Below are 22,715 nucleotides of genomic sequence, written 5' to 3'. Positions count from 1 at the left end.
TTTAATTACATGTAAGTTGCCAAAAATTCATCTAACAATTCAAAGAATTGGTTAAGTATGTTACCTTATAGCCACATGATAAAATATCATATAGCCACTGAAAAGCCAAGTATCAATACAGAAATACTGTCAACACAGCAAATTAAAAGAATACAGAACCATATTTTCATACTATTTAACTCTTAGCTATAGGCAATGAAAATTTCTGTAAAGACAAACAAAGGGTAAGTTATCTATGGAGTGAGGAAACAATTATAAATACTCACTCTTTAGGGCTTCCCTTGAGGCTCAGGGTCCGCCTATAATGTAGGAGCCACAGGAGACGTGGGTTAGATAACTGGGTTGGGAAGATCCCCTGGAGGAGGGCATGGCAACCCACACCAGTATTCTTGTGGAGAATCCCATGGACAGAAGCCTGGCAGGCTACAGTCCATCAAGATTGTAGGTCGCAAAGACTTGGACATGACTGAAGCAATTTGGTACGGCACTGACTTTATTATGAAATTGTGAAAGTGGTTAAGCATTACAAATGCATTATATTAAATAATTACTTAATGTTAACTACAAACATATGTGAGTTTTACAATTAAAAACTAGTTTTAAGATTTTGATATGCAATTTAAAATTTACACATTTGTGGTATCCTACTATTAATGACAATGAAAAGCAGGAAATCTCCCAGCTAATGGTATTGATTTCCTAACTGTTCTTATCAAATGTTATTCGTTGAAGCAAAATGCAGGTTAGAACACTGACTTCAGTTTTTGTTTTTTGTTTTTTTTCCCCAAATAAGCATTACTCTTTTAAGGGAATCTGAAATGTGAAAGTAAAAGAGGAAAACAGAGCTGTTCTGAATAGAGCTGAACAGGGGATTCAAAGCCTGCTGTTTCACAAAGGGAAAAGGGAGGCACAGAGTATTCTGAACAGATGAGCACTCCAATGTTGGAATCAAAGCCTGTGTTAGTTCTCTAGTACCAGATTTTTTTAAAGTATAAATTTCTTCAGTCTTTAATGTAAAGTCAAATGGCTTCCAAGTTGAGGAATATTTAAGTTTTATTTTTCTTAGAATTCTGTGACAAGAGATTAGTAGGAACATCATAGGTACTTTGAATACACTGTCAAGAGAGAAGCCCCTAACCAAAGCAGTGGGAACAAAAGAAAATGATCAGACACTTACGTGAACAGTCAAGACTATTTTAGTTAACTTGATCAAAAGCGGGCAAGAGTGTGAAAGAGGAAAGTGAGTCATACACCATACAAGCTTGTAGCCTGAGCAGTTAGTTAGAATATAAAAATGTAAGCAAAGGTTTGCAAAACATGAATTTTTCTTTGTTCTTGAGTTTGAATGTGCAATCCTCAGAAGAGGGCAAAACAAATGGAAACATAAGCCTGGAGTTGAGAGGAAGAATTAGATTCCAGAGTTATCAGCAAGCAGGTATGTGATGGTCAGATTCTAGGAGACACGTAGTATCATCAAGAGAAGTAATAAAACAGAAAAAAGACAATTCTCAGAGCCTGCAGTCTGAGTAGAGGAGGAATGGTCTGAAAATTCGAAGGATGAAGAACTGCCACAGAAGCCAAAGGAAAAGGTAAATGAGGAGAGGTGCTCATAGGAGCAAATGCTGTAGAATAATTTCATTGGTTCAAATCTGAGACAATGATGGTTGCAGTCCTGGTAATCAAAACTATGTGAAGAGAGAAAAATTTAAGACAAGATTAGTATCATAAATATTCAGTTCTTAAAAAGGAGGAAATTTTGAAAGACTTAAAATGTACCCTTGGCACCTTGCTCAGGACCTACACCAGGAGGTCAACCTTACAGATCACACAGTGTTCAAGAAGTCTATTTAGATGAGAGTTAAGAGGACAATCAATTTTAAAATAAAAACCTCAGCTGTCACAAAAATAGTACAATTAAGAGGATCAGTCTGCAGAGGTTTCAATGGTCAGTGAGGAGTAAAGTAGTGACAACAGTGAACAATTTTTCCTTTGAAGAATGTCACTATTAAAAGGCAAGAAAAACTGGGCAGTAACTTGGAGGATGTTCTCAGAAAAAGCTGGGATTTTTTGTGTATGTTGGGGAGGGTGGGGGATTTTGTCTCTTAGTAAATAATTTATCAACTCCTATGTGGAATTTTTGGTTCTCATAAGTGAACCGTGATTAAATATTTAAGATGTAGTAGTTTACCTGAGAAAAAGCAATGGCCAGGAATAGATGGACACGGCAACTCATTGGTAAGAAGGCATATCAAGAAGATTCTAGCAGTGAGATTAAAGGAAGGTTTGAAGATAAAAGGACCTAGAGTTTTAGAAAGGTTATGAAAGCACAGTAAAAGACTATCGTAAAAAATGTAAAACACATGCATTCTTGAGAGCAGATCCTGCTCAAGGATATCAAGCAATAGCTTCTCACGTGTACAACAAAGGAAGATTCAAGGAATTTCTGGAAATCCAGCCAGGAGACCACTAGAATACAGGCTCTACAAAGATAAGAACTTTTTATCCACTGCTGTATCCCCAGCCCTTGATTCATGGTTAAGTATTCAATTATTTTCTGAAGAAGTGAATGAATACAGCTAACTCTGGATTATGGTTAGTGTCAGGAAAAGCTTCTCTCATAATCCGACTTTATCCTAAGACTCAGGGGAAAAATCAAGGATATTGCTATTCTGTGACTGAGAAAAACTCTTAGCTTTGACAGAGGGTAAAAGACTAAGGCCAGAGAATGATATATCAGGGCAGGAGTAGCAAGCTTCCCAGGTGGCGAAATGGTAAAGAATCCGCCGACAATGCACGAGATGCAAAAGATTCAGGTTTGATTCCTGGGTAGCCCTGTGGGTGCTCTGATGGGCACGTCCCCCGTTCTGTGTCTAGTCCTTAAAGTTTTGATATGAGCCGGACTCATTCTTGGGGCTTCCCTGGTGGCTCAGACAGTAAAGAATCTGCCTGCAATGCAAGAGACCCTGGTTTGAGCCCTGGAGAAGGAAATGACAACCCACTCCAGTATTCCTGCCTGGGAAATCCCAAAGTCAGAGGAGCCTGGCCGGCTACAGTCCGTGGGGTCGCCAAGAGTCAGACATGACTGAGCACGCACGCACTCAGCAAGCTTGAATGCCTATAGAATCCAGGTGGATTACAGGCAAATGAAGTAAGCCGGTGAGCAAATTAGAGCTTACACACCATCTAAAGGGGCTGCCTCTATTCAGCTCCAGCCAACATTTGCTCTATCAAAATAGCAGTCCAGTATGGCCAGATCTTATGATTTCAAAGAAACCTCAAAAAAAAAAAAAAAAAAAAATCAGCTTTGCAGTATCTAATATAAGTACTGGTAAATTATAAAGCCCCCCTTTAAAAAATACTCAGGGCCAAAGACGACACACCTGCAGGCAACATGTGAGCCATGCCGACAGGGCTTCCAGTCTGCAGTCTGCTCTGACAAACAGAGCCAAGCTGGAGCTGATATACAAGAGATTAAGAAGTGCCAAAAAGATGGCAATGGCTCAAAGAAGTCGACTAACATGGCTCAATACACTGCTCTCAGGGAGTCACTTGAACTATTTAAGAAACTAGCTGGTAGAGAATTATGAAAAAACTACATTCCTCTCACCATGAAACAGCCCAAATCACTGGGAAAGCAAACAAATGAGAAACCATTTGTGGCTGTTAAGGTAAGTATCCTTAAGTTACTCAGCTACTCAAAGCTCTCAAATGGTTCCTTTCTTCTCTAAGCCAAAAACAGTTTTGGGGCAAGAATCCAAGCTGCTCTCATTTCTACTTTACATGATTGATGGCCCATTCCACCCCAAGTCAACTGCTCTTCCTGCTATGCCTGTACTTTCCCCTCTCCAGCCCCAAAGCTCTTTCCTAATGCAGTCTAAGATGCATGAAGTTTCTAAAATATGGAATAAAAAGTTCTCCTATACCTTCTATCAAATATGGAAGTAAAGTCCCTCTAACTCTCTCCCCCAAAGCAACAAACAAGGTGTGCTACCATTAGTTGATCAGGGACTTTTCAAATTAAAAAAGATGACACACACCCACCGGAATAGCTAAACTTAAAATAGCAAATACCAAGTGCTGATAAGGAATTAAACTACCTGGAAACCATATGGTACTCAATGAATACACTGGAATCAGTCTTTTTGGAAAAGTATTCAGAAGTCTTTACTAAACCTAGCTACCGTATATCCCAACAACTCCACTCCTAGATATATACCAAACACAAACCAGGGCAAATATCCACCAAGACATGGACAAGAACAGCAGCCCCAAACATAATAGCCCGACTGTGAAAGCCAACCAAATGTTCATCAACAAATATTCACACAGTGGACTGCCACGAGAATAAATCACCTCCAGTAACATGCTGCAATACTGATTAATTCTGATGTTGAATGAAAAGAGAATAGTACATTCTATGAGACTCCATTTTTATGAATTTTGAACAGAAGCAAAATTACTGTTAGATCAAAATAGTGGTTACCTTTGGAGAGCAGTGGACTCCCCTTGTGGCTCAGCTGGTCAAGAATCTGCCTGCAATGCAGGAGACCTGGGTTCAATCCCTGGGTTGGGAAGATACCCTGGAGAAGGGAAAGGCTACCCACTCCAGTATTCTGGCCTGGAAAATTCCATGGATTGTATAGTCCATGGGGTCACAAAGAGTCGAGACAGGACTGAGCGACTTTGACTTTGGAGAGCAGTAATGATTAGGAGACAGAGTGGGCTGTGGGGATGGTGATAACGTTCCTTTTCATTATCTGGATGCCCAAGTATTTTCACATCGTGAAACTCTCAGCTAAACCTAAGTTACACTATTCCGCATACTTACATGTTAAAAAATGAACAGGCGAGACAGGACTTATGCTAAAGTATTATCATTTCTTCAATCCAGAATGGTCCCTGCCCTATTTATCTACAATCAATTGCTATGCATTTACTATCACAACAATTCTTTTCTTTGTATCCCAACCATGCTTGATTGTTTTCTCTTGATATTTAGGTGACACCAATTTCTAACATTTATATTATTGACAAAGATGAATCTGGAAGAAGTTGTTTATACCTAAACACTTTATCAAAAGTCCCTACATTTCTGTATAACCGTTAATTAGAACCAGAAACACTTCTATTTTAACATTAACAGAGCCCAGATGTGTACTTAACATTCAAACACCTACCACAATTAGCCCGCAGGAAAACCAGTTTAATTTACCCTAAAGTTACCAGTGAATATCCAGCTGTCCCGCTAAAATCAAATTAAAAATTAACTTTTCCAGGCCACTATTCTATAGGTCGTCCATAAAGTCAGGACACAGACTTCAGTTTTATAAACTGAAGATGTCCTTGACCACTGTAAATTTATTAAACTATAGATGGTGGAAATACAGCAATGAACAAAATAGACAAGACTCTCTACTCTCAAGCTTATGTTCTGGTACCTTGACTGTAATAACTACCTCGAATATAATAAATACATTCCTGAATCACTTTTGTTTCCTCATGATTTCAATACATTCATGTTTTTACGTGAGGTACAGAAAGCACGCCAGCATACTGATAAATGATGTAATAACCACATTCTTCCAGTAACATTAAATTATAGTAAAAAGGTGTACTTACTGTATAATTAGAAGAATAACTTGATGGGTAGAATTCAGGGGCGTTTACAGACAGCTTAGACATTAATACAGGAGCTACAACCACCTGGGGTTTAGCCATTGCTGACTCCGAATTCTGCTGTGGGATGTTATCCGGCGAACTAGATGGAGCTCTCAGGGGCCTCGTTTGTTCTGAGAAAGGGGGAAAAAAAAATTGGTGTCAGATGCTTTCATTCCTTTGGATAATAACTTACATATACGGAAAAGCCATCTGAGCAAGACTGGTTTCTAAGTCAAAAAAGAACCATCACGAAATTTAAGGTTATCGCCAGGATAGCTGCAGAGAGCCTGAAAAAGGAACAATAGACTTGCTTTAATCATTTTATGAACATACTGCTTTCTAAATAAACACGTGAGGGCTTATTTTTCCTTTTTTCTTTTCTAAAGAGTCGGTTAAAAAGAGGTGGGTGCCCGCCTCAGGCCTCCCCCTCGGGGGCTGGGAAGGGGAGGCGAATTTTACTTCCTCCCGGGACAGCAGAACTCAGAGGGCGCCACGGGCCCCTCCCCCCGCCGGGAAGCACAAAGGATTCCGGCGGCCACCTTCCAAACCCGGTTCTGGGCCCGTCCCTACCCCGAAACAACCGGGCCCTTCGGGGAACGCTCTCAGGGAATTGGGGTGTAAAGAGGGGACAGCGCGCCTCCCTTCTCAGGGGCGCGCGGAGGGCCGTGGTGGGGGAAGCGTTGGCCCAGGAGGACGGGGTCCCCTAGAGCGGCTCCGTACCTGGGAGCGCCCCGGGCCGGGCAGGCCGCTGGGGGCCGGCGGGGACCTCGCACTGGGCCCCTGGCGGCGGGGCCGTCCTGGGCTGGCGCAGCGGCGGCGGCTGCAGGAAGCCCGGAGCTTTGGGTTGAGGCGGCGGCGGCGGCTGGTGCCGCGGCCGCTCAGCAGGCCCCGCTCCGTTCGGGAAACCAGCGCCCTCAGGCCCGCCCCCTCCGCGGCCCAGGCCCCGGCTCCGGCCCCGACCAGCACCTGGGGCCCGGTCGAAACCGTCCGACATGCTCCTCCTCCTCCTCCGGGGGCCGCTGCTGCTGCGCTCAGGAGAGGACACGAGGGGAGGCGCCGCGGACCGGCTCTCGCCGCGGCGCTCACTCAGGCCTCATGGAGGAGGAGGGCGGCGGGTCTCCGCTAGGCTCCTCGGCGCTTCGGGCGGGCGGAGCGGACGGCAGCTAAAGCACTCGCCGAACCCGCCGCTTCGGAGCGCCCGCCCCCCGCGGCTAGCCTCGGCTTTCCGATTCTCCCCCCAAATCTGGCTCCCCCGCCTCCGGCGCGGCGGGGGCGAAGGCGGGTCACAGCGGCCCCCCGCGGCCCGGAGGCCCAGGGCGCGCCGGCCTCGGCTCCTCCCGTTCGCGGCGGGCGGGCGGACAGCCGCGGCCCAGCAGGCGGTCCGGCGAGCGGCGCCTAGGCCGCGGGGGCCAGGCGGGGGGCTGACCGGGGCGCTTACCCCTGCTAGGCCCGGCCTGCGCGATGGTTCTCGGGAGAGAAGTGCGAGACTGACGGTTGAGGCCAGGAAATAAATAAATTACGGGGGGGAGGGGGCGTGGAGCCGGCGCCAGGGTTCGCGGACGCGCACCTTCCGGAGGCGCGCAGGTGTGTTCAATGTGCGGGCGCCGGCGAGACCCGAGGACTGGCGGGCAGCCGGGCAGTGGAAGCTCGTCTGCCACCTGCTACGTTAGCTGCGGGGGAAGGAGGAAGAAGAGAATCGAAATACGCCTCCCACCCCCGCTCCTCTCAATTCACTGTAGGTGTTTATCACAGTAGGTCACAGTATGACCAAGCTTTACTCTCTTCTCTTTTCTCTTACCCTCCAGAAATTTTAAGAAAATACACTACCTTTCAATGAAACGCCTCTCTTTTTCATCTTCTGCCAGTGCTGTCTAATCAAAATATGAGCCACAAATGCAAGCCACTTACATAATTATAAATTTTCTAGAATGCACCTTATGCGGGTGAAAAGAAACAGGTGAAATTAATTTACATAATATCATTTACTTAAACAAGTAGATTCCAAATTGTATCATTCCAACATGTAATTAATAAAGATATTGAAATTTTTTTCATACTAATCAAAATCCAATGTGTATTCTAGGCTTCTGGCATATCTCACTTAGGATGAAGCCATTTGAAGTGTTCAGTAGCCCTCTGAGGCTAGTTGCTACTGCACTGCACAACAAATTTCTATCCATTATTTATGTGTAAATTATTGTTTTTTAAAAACCAGCTCTGATGGTGCTAAAGCCAAATGAGAGAATAATGTAAGTAATAAAAAGGATAAAAAAATGATTTTTTCAGTATGAAATTGAAACATCTTCACAAATTGATTGTAGCCCTGTATTTTAAGCAAGGCTTAATGTTTTTCTATTTTGTCATCTTGAGAATCATTTGTTAGGAAAAAAGAAACCTGTTAACAATTTCTTCTTGCTAATAAAGAAAACATTGACATCTTCACCTAAATGAAGGAGGAAAATAGCTCTGATGAAGGCGTGCATTCTCAGTCCTGTCCACTCTGTGCAACCCCATGGACTATATAGCCCACCAGGCTCCTCTGTCCATGGGATTCTCCAGGGGAGAACACTGGAGTGGGTTGCCATTTCCTCTGCCAGGGGATTTTCCCAACCCAGGGATGAAACCCACATCTCCTTCATCTCCTGCATTGGCAGGCAGATTCTTTATCATTGAGCCACCTGTAAAGCCCTAATGAAGGCAATCATGAATAAATGTTTAACACTGTTGATTGTTGGCAAAAATATGTCAGGGATGGAAGCCAGCAAAAAGTGTGGTTCCTCGGTGCTGAGAAAGAATGTAAGGTTCAAAGTAGGCCAGAAGTTTGGTTTGGATCCTGATTTAGACCCTTAATGCCTGGGTGGCCTTGGGTAAGTAAGGGATTTAGCTTCTCTGAGCCTCAGTTTCCTCAGCTATGAAATAAAAAGTATCCTGTAGCACTAAGTATATATCACAAAGACAAGATTACAATTTCAAAATTAGATGAGATAATGCCGATAACATAAAAATTCATTCTTTTAGGTGATCGTCACTTCTTGCCTGGACTTTTCTATTGTGTAGGAAAGCCCCACAAACTCTATGCTCAACAACAGAATTATCCTGTATGTTCCACCAAGGTAGCTGATCCAATCCTGTCCCAGACTTTTGTTTGCATTCACCCCTCTTTTCTCCCCTTAGAACTTGATGGCTAGTTCCTTTTCCATATCTAAGACTTTCTTATCTGAGAATGAGGCTATTCTGCATCCATGGTGAAATCAGGTTATCTTTATAGCCCCTTTTGTTAGATAAGTTAGATAATTTAGATGTTGCTCTTCCCGACTCTGCGACTCCATGGACTGCAGCACACCATGCCTCCCTGTCCATCATCAACTCCTGGAGCTTGCTCAGACTCATGTCCCTTGAGTTGGTGATGCCATCCAACCATCTTGTCCTCTGTTGTCCCCTTCTCCTCCTGCCTTCAATCTTTCCCAGCATCAGGGTGTTTTCCAATGAGTCTCTTCTTGGCATCAAGTGGCCAAAGTATTGGAGTTTCAGCTTCAGCATCAGTCCTTCCAATGAATATTTAAGACTGATTTCTTTTAAGATTGACTGGTTTCATCTCCTTGCAGTCCAAAGGACTCTCAAGAAACTTCTCCAACACCACAACTCAAAAGCATCAATTCTTCAGTGCTCAGCTTTCTTTATAGTCCAACTCTCACATCTATGCGTGACTACTGGAAAAACCATAGCTTTGGCTAGACGGACCTTTGTTGGCAAAGTAATGTCTCTGCTTTTTAATATGCTGTCTAGGTGTGTCATAGCTTTTCTTCCAAGGAGCAAGTGTCTTTTAATTTCCTGGCTGCAGTCACCATCTGCAGTGATTTTGGAGCCTAAAAAAATAAAGTCTGTTACTGTCTCCATTGTTTCCCCATCTATTTGCCATGAAGTGATGGGACTGGATGCCTTGATCTTCGTTTTCTGAATGCTGAGTTTTAACCCAACTTTTTCTCTCTCCTCTTTCACTTTCATCAAGAGGCTCTTTGGTTCTTTCTTGCTCTCTGCCATAAGAGTGGTGTCATCTGCATATCTGAGGTTATTGATATTTTTCCAGGCAATCTTGATTCCAGCTTGTGCTCCATTCAGCCTGGAGCACATGGAGCATGATGGACTCTGCATATAAGTTAAATAAGCAGGGTGACAATATACAGCCTTGACATACCCCTTTCCCAATTTGGAACCAGTCTTTAGTTCCATGTCCAGTTCTAACTGTTGCTTCTTCACCTGCATACAGATTTCTCAGGAGACAGGTCAGGTGGTCTGGTATTCCCATCTCTTTAAGAATTTTCCACAGTTTGTTGTGATCCACACAGTCAAAGGCTTTGGCGTTGTCCTTTGCCTTCTGCCTATTTACTGTTATGGTATAGGAAAAGTGGACCTGGGGACAAACATGAATGAATTTGTTACATAGCTGTTGCTCTGATTCTTAGTCCTTCGGACTTGGGCTAGAATTACACTACTAACTTTCGTTGTTTTCCAGCTTGCGGACAGTAAATCATGAGACTCCTCAGCCTCCATAATCACATAAGCCAATTCCGCATTATAAATTGTAGCCATCTCTGTATCTATCTTCTGTTAGTTGTATTTCTCTGAAAAGCCTTGAGACAGAAATTGATGCTGAGAAGTGGGGTGCAGCTGTAACAAATACCAAAAAAATGTGGTAGTGGCTTGTGAACTGGTTAATGGGTAGAGGCTGCTTGTGATTTCTTATTCTTTTTCTTTCTTTTTTTTTTTTTTTGCTGCATGAAATGTGTGGGATCTTAGTTCCCAGAACAAGGAACTTGCCCCCTGTGGTGGTAGCATGGAGTCTGAATCACTGGACTGCCAGGGAAGTCCCTGGTAGTGATTTTATACAAGCTAGAAAAAGTCGATATTGCCATGAAGGGACTGTTAAAGGGAATTCTGATGACAGCTCAGAAAGGAAAGAGGAGTGCTGTAGAGAAAGCTTCCATCTTCTTAGCGAATACAAATAATCACATACAGAGTGTTGGTAGAAATATGGATACTAAAGATGATTCCAGTGATGTCTCAGAGAGAAATAAAGATGTCATCAGACGATGGCAAAAAGGCATTCCGTATTACAAAGTGGCAAAGATCCTCTCCAGCTGTGAACCTGTGAAACCAGTTCAGTGATGTTTCTACCCAGTCTATGGTATTTTGTTAAAGCAGCCCAAAGTAAGCCTTTACCCAGAGAAATGAAGATTTATGTCCACACAAAAACTGGTACCCAAGCTTTTATAGTAGTTCATAATAGTCCCACACTGGGAACAATATAAATTCTTTAATGGATGAATTGCTGAACTGTGGTATTCATACCGTAAAATACCACTCAACAAGAAAAAGGAAAAACCCCTGATAAATAGAACTTTGATGGCTCTTGAGGGATTATGTTGAGTTTAAAAAAGAAAGTAATCTCAAAAGGTTATTGTATGATTCCATTTGTACAACTTCTCTCAGTGAGGCAGCAGTGAGTGGTGACTATAAATGAGACCTTAATTCTCTGCCCAGGAGCTGAACGTGGGCAACCTGTGTGAAAGCCAGGAATTCTAGCCACCAGATCAGCAAGGGCTAAAAGGCTAGCAGCTAATTTTCCTGGGATCTTTGTGCCCCAGTGAAAAATGCATTTATCACGCAGGCAGAAAATGTAAATGCAGGTATGAAGCTTATTATTAGAGACATAGCACAGCAACAAGTGGGAGAGCACAGAGAGAAATGGTTTGTTTAGTTAAGACAGGAGCAAGGAGAGATACACACCTGGAGAGAAAGGCTGTGGGTGTCCCCTCCTCGTGAGGTGGAGCACAGTAAGGAGACAGTTAAGTCACTTATATAGGGCAGTCCTTCTGGGTCTTTGTCTTGCTTCAGGCCAATTATCTGGTCTCTTTTTTCATAGCTGACCTATCCTAGGATATGCACCTGAGTGCACATGCACCCCCCAGCCAAGGTGGATCTTCGAATGAAGGCTTCTAGAAGGAGCAAGACTTATTATGGCCTGGCATTATTCCTTGACTTCTGACCCACAAGGAGACTTTCTGTTCATGTGTAGTATCTCCCTCTTCCCAAAAGAAGGGGGAGCTGAGATCCCTTAATCCTTTACTCAGAAAGAGTTTTGCCCCTCTTTGTCCTTACCATGACTATTACCTTGACTATTGCCATGACTATTACCCTAAGGTGTTTATAAGGACAAATACTGACTATTTACCCTCTTTCTGTTGTTACTTCCATTTTGGAGGGCAAACAGGAGGGTGACTGTAAATACCTTCACTGGAGGTCATCTGTCTCTTGTCTCAAGAAATGCTAACAGTTATTAAGTACCCAACCTGAAGCCCACTTCTTCATGACCCATGAAATAAAAACAGGAAGCCAGTTGTAAATGTCTAACCTGAAGGCCATCTATCTCTCACATCACAACCTTGAAATGACAATGTTATCAAATCTCTTATTATTATATAGTAGAAGTGACAAATAGATTCAAGGGATTAGATCTGATAGAGTACCTGAAGAACTATGGAAGGAGGTTCATAACTTTGTACAGGAGACAATGACCAAAACCATCCTAAAGAAAAGAAATGCAAGAAGGCAAACTGATTGTCTGAGGAGGCCTTACAAATAGCTGAGAAAAGAAGAGAAGCAAAAGGCAAAAGACAAAAGGAAAGATATGCCTATCTGAATGCAGATTTACAAAGAACAGCAAAGAGAGATAAGAAAGCCTTCTTAAGTATACAAGATCAGACCAGATCAGATCAGTCACTCAGTCGTGCCTGACTCTTTGCGACCCCATGAATTGCAGCACGCCAGGCCTTCCTGTCCATCACCAACTCCCAGAGTTCACCCAGACTCACATCCATCGAGTCAGTGATGCCATCCAGCCATCTCATCTTCTGTCGTCCCCTTCTCCTCCTGCCCCCAATCCCTCTCAGCATCAGAGTCTTTTCCAATGAGTCAACTCTTCGCATGAGGTGGCCAAAGTGCTGGAGTTTCAGCTTTAGCATCATTCCTTCCAAAGAAATCCCAGGGCTGATCTGCTTCAGAATGGGCTGGTTGGATCTCCTTGCAGTCCAAGGGACTTTCAAGAGTCTTCTCCAACACCACAGTTCAAAAGCATCAATTCTTCAGCGCTCAGCCTTCTTCACAGTCCAACTCTCACATCCATACATGACCACAGGAAAAACCACAGCCTTGACTAGACGAAACTTTGTTGGCAAAGTAATGTCTCTGCTTTTGAATATGCTATCTAGGTTGGTCATAACTTTCCTTCTAAGGAGTAAGCGTCTTTTAATTTCATGGCTGCAGTCACCATCTGTAGTGATTTTGGAGCCCAGAAAAATAAAGTCTGACACTGTTTCCCCATCTATTTCCCATGAAGTGATGGGACCAGATGCTATGATCTTCGTTTTCTGAATGTTGAGCTTTAAGCCAACTTTTTCACTCTCCACTTTCACTTTCATCAAGAGGCTTTTGAGTTCCTCTTCACTTTCTGCCATAGGGTGGTGTCATCTGCATATCTGAGGTTATTGATATTTCTCCCAGCAATCTTGATTCCAGCTTGTGTTTCTTGCAGTCCAGCATTTCTCATGATGTACTCTGCATATAAGTTAAATAAACAGGGTGACAATATACAGCCTTGACAAACTCCTTTTCCTATTTGGAACCAGTCTGTTGTTCCATGTCCAGTTCTAACTGTTGTTTCCTGACCTGCATACAAATTTCTCAAGAGGCAGATCAGGTGGTCTGGTATTCCCATCTCTTTCAGAATTTTCTACAGTTTATTGTGATCCACACAGTCAAAGGCTTTGGCATAGTCAATAAAGCAGAAATAGATGTTTTTCTGGAACTCTCTTGCTTTTTCGATGATTCAGCGGATGTTGGCAATTTGATCTCTGGTTCCTCTGCCTTTTCTAAAACCAGCTTGAACATCAAGAAGTTCACGGTTCACATATTGCTGAAGCCTGGCTTGGAGAATTTTGAGCATTACTTTACTAGCGTGTGAGATGAGTGCAATTGTGCAGTAGTTTGAGCATTCTTTGGCATTGCCTTTCTTTGGGATTGGAATGAAAACTGACCTTTTCCAGTCCTGTGGCCGCTGCTGAGTTTTCCAAATTTGCTGGCATATTGAGTGCAGCACTTTCACAGCATCATCTTTCAGGATTTGGAATAGTTCAACTGGAATTCCATCACCTCCACTAGCTTTGTTCGTAGTGATGCTTTCTAAGGCCCACTTGACTTCCCATTCCAGGATGTCTGGCTCTAGGTCAGTGATCACACCATCGTGATTATCTGGGTCGTGAAGCTCTTTTTTGTATAGTTCTTCTGTGTATTCTTGCCACCTCTTCTTAATATCTTCTGCTTCTGTTAGGTCCATACCATTTCTGTCCTTTATCGAGCTCATCTTTGCATGAAATGTTCCTTTGGTATCTCTGATTTTCTTGAAGAGATCCCTAGTCTTTCCCATTCTGTTGTTTTCCTCTATTTCTTTGCATTGATCGCTAAAGAAGGCTTTCTTATCTCTCCTTGCTATTCTTTGGAACTCTGCATTCAGATGTTTATATCTTTCCTTTTCTCCTTTGCTTTTCGCTTCTCTTCTTTTCACAGCTATTTGTAAGGCCTCCCCAGACAGCCATTTTGCTTTTTTGCATTTCTTTTCCATGGGGATGGTCTTGATCCCTGTCTCCTGTACAATGTCACGAACCTCATTCCATAGTTCATCAGGCACTCTATCAGATCTAGGCCCTTAAATCTATTTCTCACTTCCACTCTTAAGTATATACTGCAAAGAAATAGAGGAAAACAATAGAATGGGAAAGACTAGAGATCTCTTCAAGAAAACTGGAGATACCAAGGGAACTTTTCATGCAAAGGTGGGCACATTAAAGGAGAGAAACAGCAAGGACTTAATAGAAGCAAAAGAGATTAAGAGGTGGCAAGAAAACACAGAAGAATGGTACAAAAAAGATATTAATGACCCAGATAACCATGATGGTGTGGTCACTCACCTAGAGTCAGACATCCTGGAGTGTGAAGTCAAGTGGGCCCGAGGAAGCATCACTATGAACAAAGCTAGTGGAGGTGATGGACTTCCAGCTGAACTATTTCAAATCCTAAAAGATGATGCTGTTAAAAGGCTGCACTAAATATGCCAGAAATTTGGAAAATTCAGCAATGGCTACAAGACTGGAAAAGATCAGTTTTCATTCCAATAAAGGAAGGTAGTGCCAAAAATTGTTCAAACTATTGCACAATTGCACTTATCTCACACGCTAGCAAGGTAATGCTCAAAATTCTCCAAGTGAGGCTTCAACAGTATGTGAACCAAGATCTTCCAGACATATAAGCTGGATTTGGAAAAGGCAGAGGAATCAGAGATCAAATTGCCAAAATCCACTAGATCATAGAAAAAGCAAGAGAATTTCAGAAAAACATCTGCTTCACTGACTACGTTAAAACCTTTGACTGTGTGGATCACAACAAACTGGAAAATTCTTAAAGAGATGGGAATAACAGGCTACCTTACCTGCCTCCTGAGAAATCTGTATGCAGGTCAAGAAGTAACAGTTAGAACCAGACATGGAACAACAGACTGGCTCCAAACTGGGAAAGGAGTATGTCAAGGCTGTATACTGTCACCCTTCTTATTTAACTAATATACAAAGTACATCATGCTAATGCCAGGCTGGATGAAGCACAAGCTGGAATTGAGATTGCCGGGAGGAATATCAACAACCTCAGATATGCAGTTGATACCACTCTAATGGCAGAACATGAAGATAAAGCCTCTTGATGAGGGTGAAAGAGGAGAGTGAAAAATCTGGCTTAAAACTCAACATTCAAAAACACTAAGAGCATGACATTCGGTCCCATTACTTCATGGCAGATAGATGGGGAAAAAATGAAAACAGTGACAGACTTTATTTTCTTGGACTCCAAAATCACTGCAGATTGTGCCCCATGAAATTAAAAGACGCTTGCTCCTTGGAAAAAATGCTATGACCAACCTAGGCAGCATATTAAAAAGCAGACATCACTTTGCTGACAAAGTTAAAGCTTTGCCATATAGTCAAAGCTATGGTTTTTCCAGTAGTCAAGTATGGATGTGAGAGCTGGACCACAAAGAAAGATGAGCACTGAAAAATTGATGCTTTTGAATTGAGGTGTTGGAGAAGACTCTTGAGAGTCCCTTGGACTGCAAGGAGATCAAACTAGTCAATCCTAAAGGAAATCAACCCTGAATATCCATTGGAAGGACTGATGCTGACGCTGAAGCGCCAATACTTTGGCCACCTGATGCCAAGAAGAGACTCATTGGAAAAGACCCTGATTCTGGGAAAGATTGAAGGCAGGAGGAGAAGGGGACAACAGAGGATGAGATGGTTGGATGGCATCACTGACTCAATGGACATGGGTCTGAGCAAGCTCCAGGAGTTGGTGATGGGCAGGGAAGCCTGGCGTGCTGCAGTCCATGAGGTCACAAAGAGTCAGATAGGACTGAGTAACTGAACAACAACAACAACTATGTTCAGAGGATGACCAAATTAGAAGTTTAGTGACTGAACAATAATAATAATAAAGATGGAGAATGGCTTAGTGATTGCCAGGGGTTAAGCAGGGGATGGAGTTTGGAGAGAAGGAGGTGTGGTTATTAAAAAGGTGACACATGTAATTAAATTGCATAAAACATGGACTGTAGCCCACCAGCTTCCTCTGTTCATGGGATTTTCCAGGCAAGAGTACTGAAGTGGTAAGCCATTCCCTTCTCCAGGGTATCTTCCTAAACCAGGGATCAGATCCGGGTCTCTGGCATTGCAGACAGGTTCTTTATTGTCTGAGCCATCACGGAAGCCCACTTAAGTGTGGCTTTAAAAAGGTGACACTTGATTAAATTGCATAGAACTAAATACATGTGCACACACACACAAATGAATGCATGTAAAACTAAGGTAAGTGGATTATTACCAGTTTCCTGTATTATTTGTGATACTGTATTATTTGTTGTTGTTTTAGTCACCACATTGAGTCCGACTCCTCCTGCAGTCCTTTGCAGCCTCAAGGACTGTAGCCCACCAGGCTCCTCTGTCCATGGGATTCTCCAGGCAATAATACTGGAGTGGGTTGCCATTTCTGACCCAGGGATGGAACCTACATCTCCTGCATTGACAGGTGGATTCTTTACCAACGAGCCGCCTGGGAAGCCCTTTAGTATTATAGTTCTGCATATTTATGCATGATATCACTATCAGGGGAAATTGAATAAAGGAGAAATAAAATCTCTTATTTCTTACAACTGTATGTAGATCTACAATTATGTCTAAGTAAAAAGTTTAAAAAACTGAAGACACATAAATAAATCTTGTTTCATTTTGTTTCATCACTCCCAACTCTTTCCTATCTAATTCTGTTCACTCTTTCCTGCCCAAATCATCATGACAAGTTATATATCATGGCAACATTATAAATTATTGGGGGTCTCATTAACAGAGAGAAGAATTAGCTCATGTGTTGGTTCTCTTGGGTCTCATTTCTGTAAATTTTCTTCCTCTCCTAGTTTCTTGGGCCATCTATGAGATGTAGCTCCAGCCAGGCAGCACTTGACTCCAATCTGGATCAGGGCTCCAATCCCTCTTCAAGAGTCAGAATGCTGTCTGGAATCTCCCCCAACATTTAGTGTAGTCACTTGTTTAATGATGATCTATTAGCTGGACTGTAAATTCCATGAGGATAGGAATCCACTCATTTATTTGTTCATTCATTCAGTAAATATTGCATGTCTACTAAGTGGCAGGCTGTTCTAGGTGCTGAGGGTACTCAGAGGTGTGAGATTAGTAGGTATGATGTGTATGAAACTAGTATCAGGAAGACCAGTTGGGTGGCAGCGGCAGAAACCCTGGTGAGAAATGATAGTGGCTACTAAGATAGTGGTTGTGGGATTGAAGAGAGGAGCCAAATGCAAGAGATGCTAGGAAGAAGCTGACAGGTGCATGTAAGGCATTAAGGAAAAACGAGAGACAAAAATGACTCCAAGATTCCAACTTTGGTGCCTCAGTCCCTAAGAGTGAGAATACCAGCAGGAAGCAGACTTTCACTGAACAGTGGCCTCTCACTAATTCCATTTCAGAAATTTCCTTTGGCACCTGGAGTGTTGAAGTATAATTGTTAATTCAACAGTTAAGTCATGGACTTGGGGTTCAGAGGAATGTTGCCTAGAGTTATATATCTGATAGCTGAAGTCATAGGAAGAAATGAGATTACGAAAGCAAAGTACTGCTGCGGTTCAGTCCCTAAGTTGTGTCTGACTCGTTGTGACTTCGTGGACGGTAACACGCCAGGCTCCTCTGTCCACCACTCCCAGAGTTTGCTCAAATTCATGTCCTTTGAGTCAGTGATGCTACCTAGTGATGGGTAGGTAGCGTCACTTAAGGAAAGTATTGGATACATAGAGGCAGGAAAGAGAAGCACTAAGTTGAATGGCGAGGTTGAAGAAGAGGAATCTCTTTACTCTATTTGCGTGCATTCTCAAGTCACTTCAGTCGTGTTTGACTCTGTGACCCCATGGATTGTAGCCTGACAGCTTCCTCCAACCATGGGAATTTCCTGGCAAGGGTACTGGAGTGGGTTTCCATGCCCTCCTTCAGGGGATCATCTGGACCCAGGGATCAAACCTGCCTCTCTTAAGTCTCCTGCAATGCGGGCAAATTCTTTACTGTGGAGCCACAAGAGAAGCCTGTTTACTTTGCTTCCATAGAACTAAAACTAAGAATGTCAAATTGTGCCAGAATGTCAAGTAAAAGTAGGATTCCTGAGAATCTAGGAAAGCACACTCGTTCCCTGAACTTGCACACCTCTTCACAGGTGGCTGTGTGCTTATCTGAGGTCATTTATACAACTGAATGAACAACCGCCTCGAGGAACCATGCCCTTCTTCCCCAAGAGATCTTCTGATTATAAGTTGACTTTCTAGCTAAATTTGCATTTTGAGAAGAACAATAGCAACAATAATAACTAATATTTAGCACCTGCTCTGTACCAGGTAAACACTTTACGTGTATTATTCATTTAAATTATTCATCTTCTAAACCCTATGAGGTAGGTACTATTATTGATACTTACCCCACTTTATAGATAAAAACACTGAGATTCAGAGATGTTAATTTGCCTAAGATCACATAGTTAATGAGTAACTCGGTTTTATTAAGTCCAGAGTCCACATACTGAGCCAGTAGGCTATACTTTATCCCCAGAATAAGTGGATGACACTGATGCAAACATTCTGTTTTGCTTGGGTTATATTTCTCACTGTAAATGAACAAATAGACATTCCAATGATATTAGCAATGGCAATAATAAAGATTTGTGAGTTATTTGGGTGCAAGAAGTTGTCAAGATTAGGAAGTATAGACAGATCTAAACCTGACTGTGAAATAAACGAGAGAGAGATGGGAAGTCTTCAAGGCGAGTGTATTAAAGACATTTTTATTGCTTTTATTTTTCTTTTAAAGATGGGAGAAAGATTAGTTTGTTAGGTAAAAAAAAATGAGGTAAGGGAACACATTAGGGAAAGGAGGAAAATTGAGAGATTAAAGGACCAGAAGAGATACCAGGTCACAAACTCAAAGTACAGTTCAGTTCAGTAGCTCAGTTGTGTCCGACTCTTTGTGACCTCATGAATCACAGCACGCCAGGGCTCCCTGTCCATCACCAACTCCCGGAGCTCACTCAAACTCATGTCCATCGAGTCGGTGATGCCATCCAGCCATCTCATCCTCTGTCGTCCCCTTCTCCTCCTGCCCCCAATCCCTCCCAGCATCAGGGTCTTTTCCAATGAATCAACTCTTCACATGAGGCGGCCAAAGTATTGGAGTTTCAGCTTCAGCATATGAACACCCAGGACTGATCTCCTTTAGGATGGACTGGCTGGACCTCCTTGCAGTCCAAGGGACTCTCAAGAGTCTTCTCCAACACCACACAGTTCAAAAGCATCAATTCTTCAGCACTCAGCTTTCTTTATAGTCCAACTCTCACATCCATACATGACCACTGGAAAAGCAAGGATAAGAAAGACTTCCTCAGAGATCAATGCAAACAAATAGAGGAAAACAACAGAATGGGAAAGACTAGAGATCTCTTCAGGAAAATTAAGGATACCAAGGGAACATTTCATGCAAGATAGGCTCAATAAAGGACAGAAATGGTATGGACCTAACAGAAGCAGAAGATATTAAGAAGAGGTGGCAAGAATACTCAGAAGAACTGTACAAAAAAGAGCTTCACGACCCAGATAATCATGATGGTTTGATCACTCACCTAGAGCTAGACATCCTGGAATGTGAAGTCAAGTGGGCCTTAGAAAGCATCACTACGAACAAAGCTAGTGGAGGTGATGGAATGCCAGTTGAGCTATTTCAAATCCTGAAAGATGATGCTGTGAAAGTGCTGCACTCAATATGCCAGCAAATTTGGAAAACTCAGCAGTGGCCACAGGACTGGAAAAGGTCAGTTTTCATTCCAATCCCAAAGAAAGGCAATACCAAAGAATGCTCAAACTACCGCACAATTGCACTCATCTGACATGCTAGTAAAGTGATGCTCAAAATTCTCCAAGCCAGGCTTCAGCAATACGTGAACCGTGAACTTCCAGATGTTCAGGTTGGTTTTAGAAAAGGCAGAGGAACCAGAGATCAAATTGCCAACATCTAATGGATCATCAAAAAAGCGAGAGAGTTCCCGAAAAACATCTATTTCTGTTTTATTGAGTATGCCAAAGCCTTTGACTCTGTGGATCACAAAAAACTGTGGAAAATTCTGAAAGAGATGGGAATACCAGACCACCTGATCTGCCTCTTGAGAAACCTGTATGTAGGTTAGGAAGCAACAGTTAGAACTGGACATGGAACAACAGACTGGTTCCAAATAGGAAAAGGAGTATGTCAAGGCTGTATATTGTCACCCTGCTTATTTAACTTATATGCAGAGTACATCATGAGAAACGCTGGGCTGGAAGAAGCACAAGCTGGAATCAAGATTGCCGGGAGAAATATCAATAACCTCAGATGTGCAGATGACACCACCCTTATGGCAGAAAGTGAAGAGGAACTCAAAAGTCTCTTGATGAAAGTGAAAGTGGAGAGTGAAAAAGTTGGCTTAAAGCTCAACAATCAGAAAATGAAGATCATGGCATCCAGTCCCATCACTTCATGGGAAATAGATGGGGAAACAGTGGAAACAGTGTCAGACTTTATTTTTCTGGGCTCCAAAATCACTGCAGATGGTGATTGCAGCTGTGAAATTAAAAGACACTTACTCCTTGGAAGGAATGTTATGACCAAAGTACAGACAACAGGAATATTAATAACTTCTGATGAGAGAAAAGCTATGTCACTAAGAAATGGAACCAGGTGCAGATGAATTACAGAAAAAGGGAGGTGCTGGAAGCTTCAAATGATCTCTATGTTCTCAGTAAAAGAGAAGGAAATGCCTTTTCTGTGAGAATGGGAGACTCAAAAGAAGGGCTTAAGGAGGGTGGCGACCGTTGCAAAAGCTGCTGTGGGAGAAGAAGCTGATGAGGAAGCGGTCATGTTCACAGGAGGACTGCCGGGTGGTTCGGAAAATCCAGCTGAGGTTGAAGACCAGGGACTTGTAAGGACAATACTGAAAAATTTTGTGATTTTTCTCGAGCAACTCTTCCCAACCTGATCTGAAATCTGAGAAACCTGTTAGTGGGAGTCTAATTTCATGATGCAGTTAAGGCAGAAGAGTAAAGACAGAAGGGGCTGTTCATGGTTTAAGCTAGCTAGTGGAAGGATTGAAGATAAAAGACAGGTGATAGATGGAAAGGGAAAGGGGGATTAAAAGAAAGAAATAAGCACAGTTGGAAAGAAAGAAAGTGGTTGTCCAAGCATGAGATGTGAGAGTTAAAAATTTTAGAGGAAGTTCTGGCAGACAGTTGTAACATACAATATTGTACTAACTGCATGATTCAACTAATTGAACTGAAGTGCTTGCTGGCCAGCAGCAAGGTAATATAATAACTGGAGGTGCTATTTTCAGAATTGAAATTTGGCATTCGAAAGACCATTAGGAACATCGATTTTTTTTTTTTTTTTTTTTAAGGAACTGCTGCTGCTACTGCTACTGCTAAGTCGCTTCAGTCGTGTCCGACTCTGTGCGACCCAATAGACGGCAGCCCACCAGGCTCCTCTGTCCATGGGATTTTCCAGGCAAGAGTACTGGAGTAGGGTGCCATTGCCTTCTCTGTTTTAAGGAACACCAATGTTTATAAACGTCACGTAAGAGGCACGTTCTGCTTCCCTGGTGTTCACTGCCCTCTCTGTTGGCATGAGTTCAAAAGCCAGTGTGTTCTTTCTGTTTCAACTCCTAGAGGATGCTAATGCGGTTTTCTTTTTACGTATGGCTGCGTCAAATCTTAGTTGTAGCAGGTGGGATCTCTGTTGTGGGCAGTTGGGCTCCAGAGTGTGTGGGCTCTGTAGTTGGAACATGTGGATTCAGTAGTTGTGGGATGCAAACTTAGTTGCCCCATGGCATGTGGGATCTTAGTTCCCCAACCAGGGATCAAATCCACAACCCTTGCATTGGGAGGGGGATTCTTAACCACTGGACCAACAGGAAAGTCCCAAGGTTTTCTTTCTTTTGACCAATATTTGTTGCCTGCTTAATAAAGCCAGACAGTCTGTTAGGTGTTGATGACTCATCAACAAATAAGATGAAATATCTATCCTCAAGAAGTTTAAATGCAACAATCAATAGGTAAAAAATAATGCAGAATGATAAATACTATGATTATGTTAAAACTTGGGTGTCAGTGAGAGACCACATAACTCAACCTTGAGTAGTCAAAAGAGGCTTCTGTGAGAAGGTGTCATCTAAAATGAAATAAAGGAGTAGTACATATAATCCCAGAGAAGGTGATGCCACTCCACTCCAGTACTCTTGCCTGGAAAATCCCATGGTTGGAGGAGCCTCGTGGGCTGCAGTCCATGGGGTCATGAAGAGTCGGGCACGAATGAGCGACTTCACTT

General features: G+C 42.7%; 1 protein-coding gene across 3 annotated transcripts in view; it reads right to left on the bottom strand.

Annotated features, from left to right (window-relative positions):
• PAIP1 (poly(A) binding protein interacting protein 1) overlaps positions 1 to 7,251 on the bottom strand; it is a 28,614-nt gene extending 21,363 nt beyond the window's left edge. The window contains exons 1-2 of one of the 3 annotated variants that reach the window (XM_055555273.1): positions 7,097 to 7,251; positions 5,620 to 5,789 (exon numbers count right to left, since the gene is read on the bottom strand). In XM_055555273.1, coding sequence (XP_055411248.1) covers positions 5,620 to 5,718 — 99 coding nt within the window. In that variant the 5' untranslated portion in view covers positions 5,719 to 5,789; positions 7,097 to 7,251. Of the gene's footprint in view, positions 1 to 5,619; positions 5,790 to 6,378; positions 6,771 to 7,096 lie in introns of those variants that run through there. The other 2 variants (XM_055555272.1, XM_055555271.1) reach the window with 2 other exon arrangements.
• Positions 7,252 to 22,715: the final 15,464 nt, after the last annotated feature.

Source organism: Bubalus kerabau, chromosome 18 (assembly GCF_029407905.1).
Source record: "Bubalus kerabau isolate K-KA32 ecotype Philippines breed swamp buffalo chromosome 18, PCC_UOA_SB_1v2, whole genome shotgun sequence".
Lineage (NCBI taxonomy): Eukaryota > Metazoa > Chordata > Mammalia > Artiodactyla > Bovidae > Bubalus > Bubalus kerabau.
Note: the sequence above shows the minus strand (reverse complement) of the source record. Positions and strands in the feature narration are given on the sequence as shown.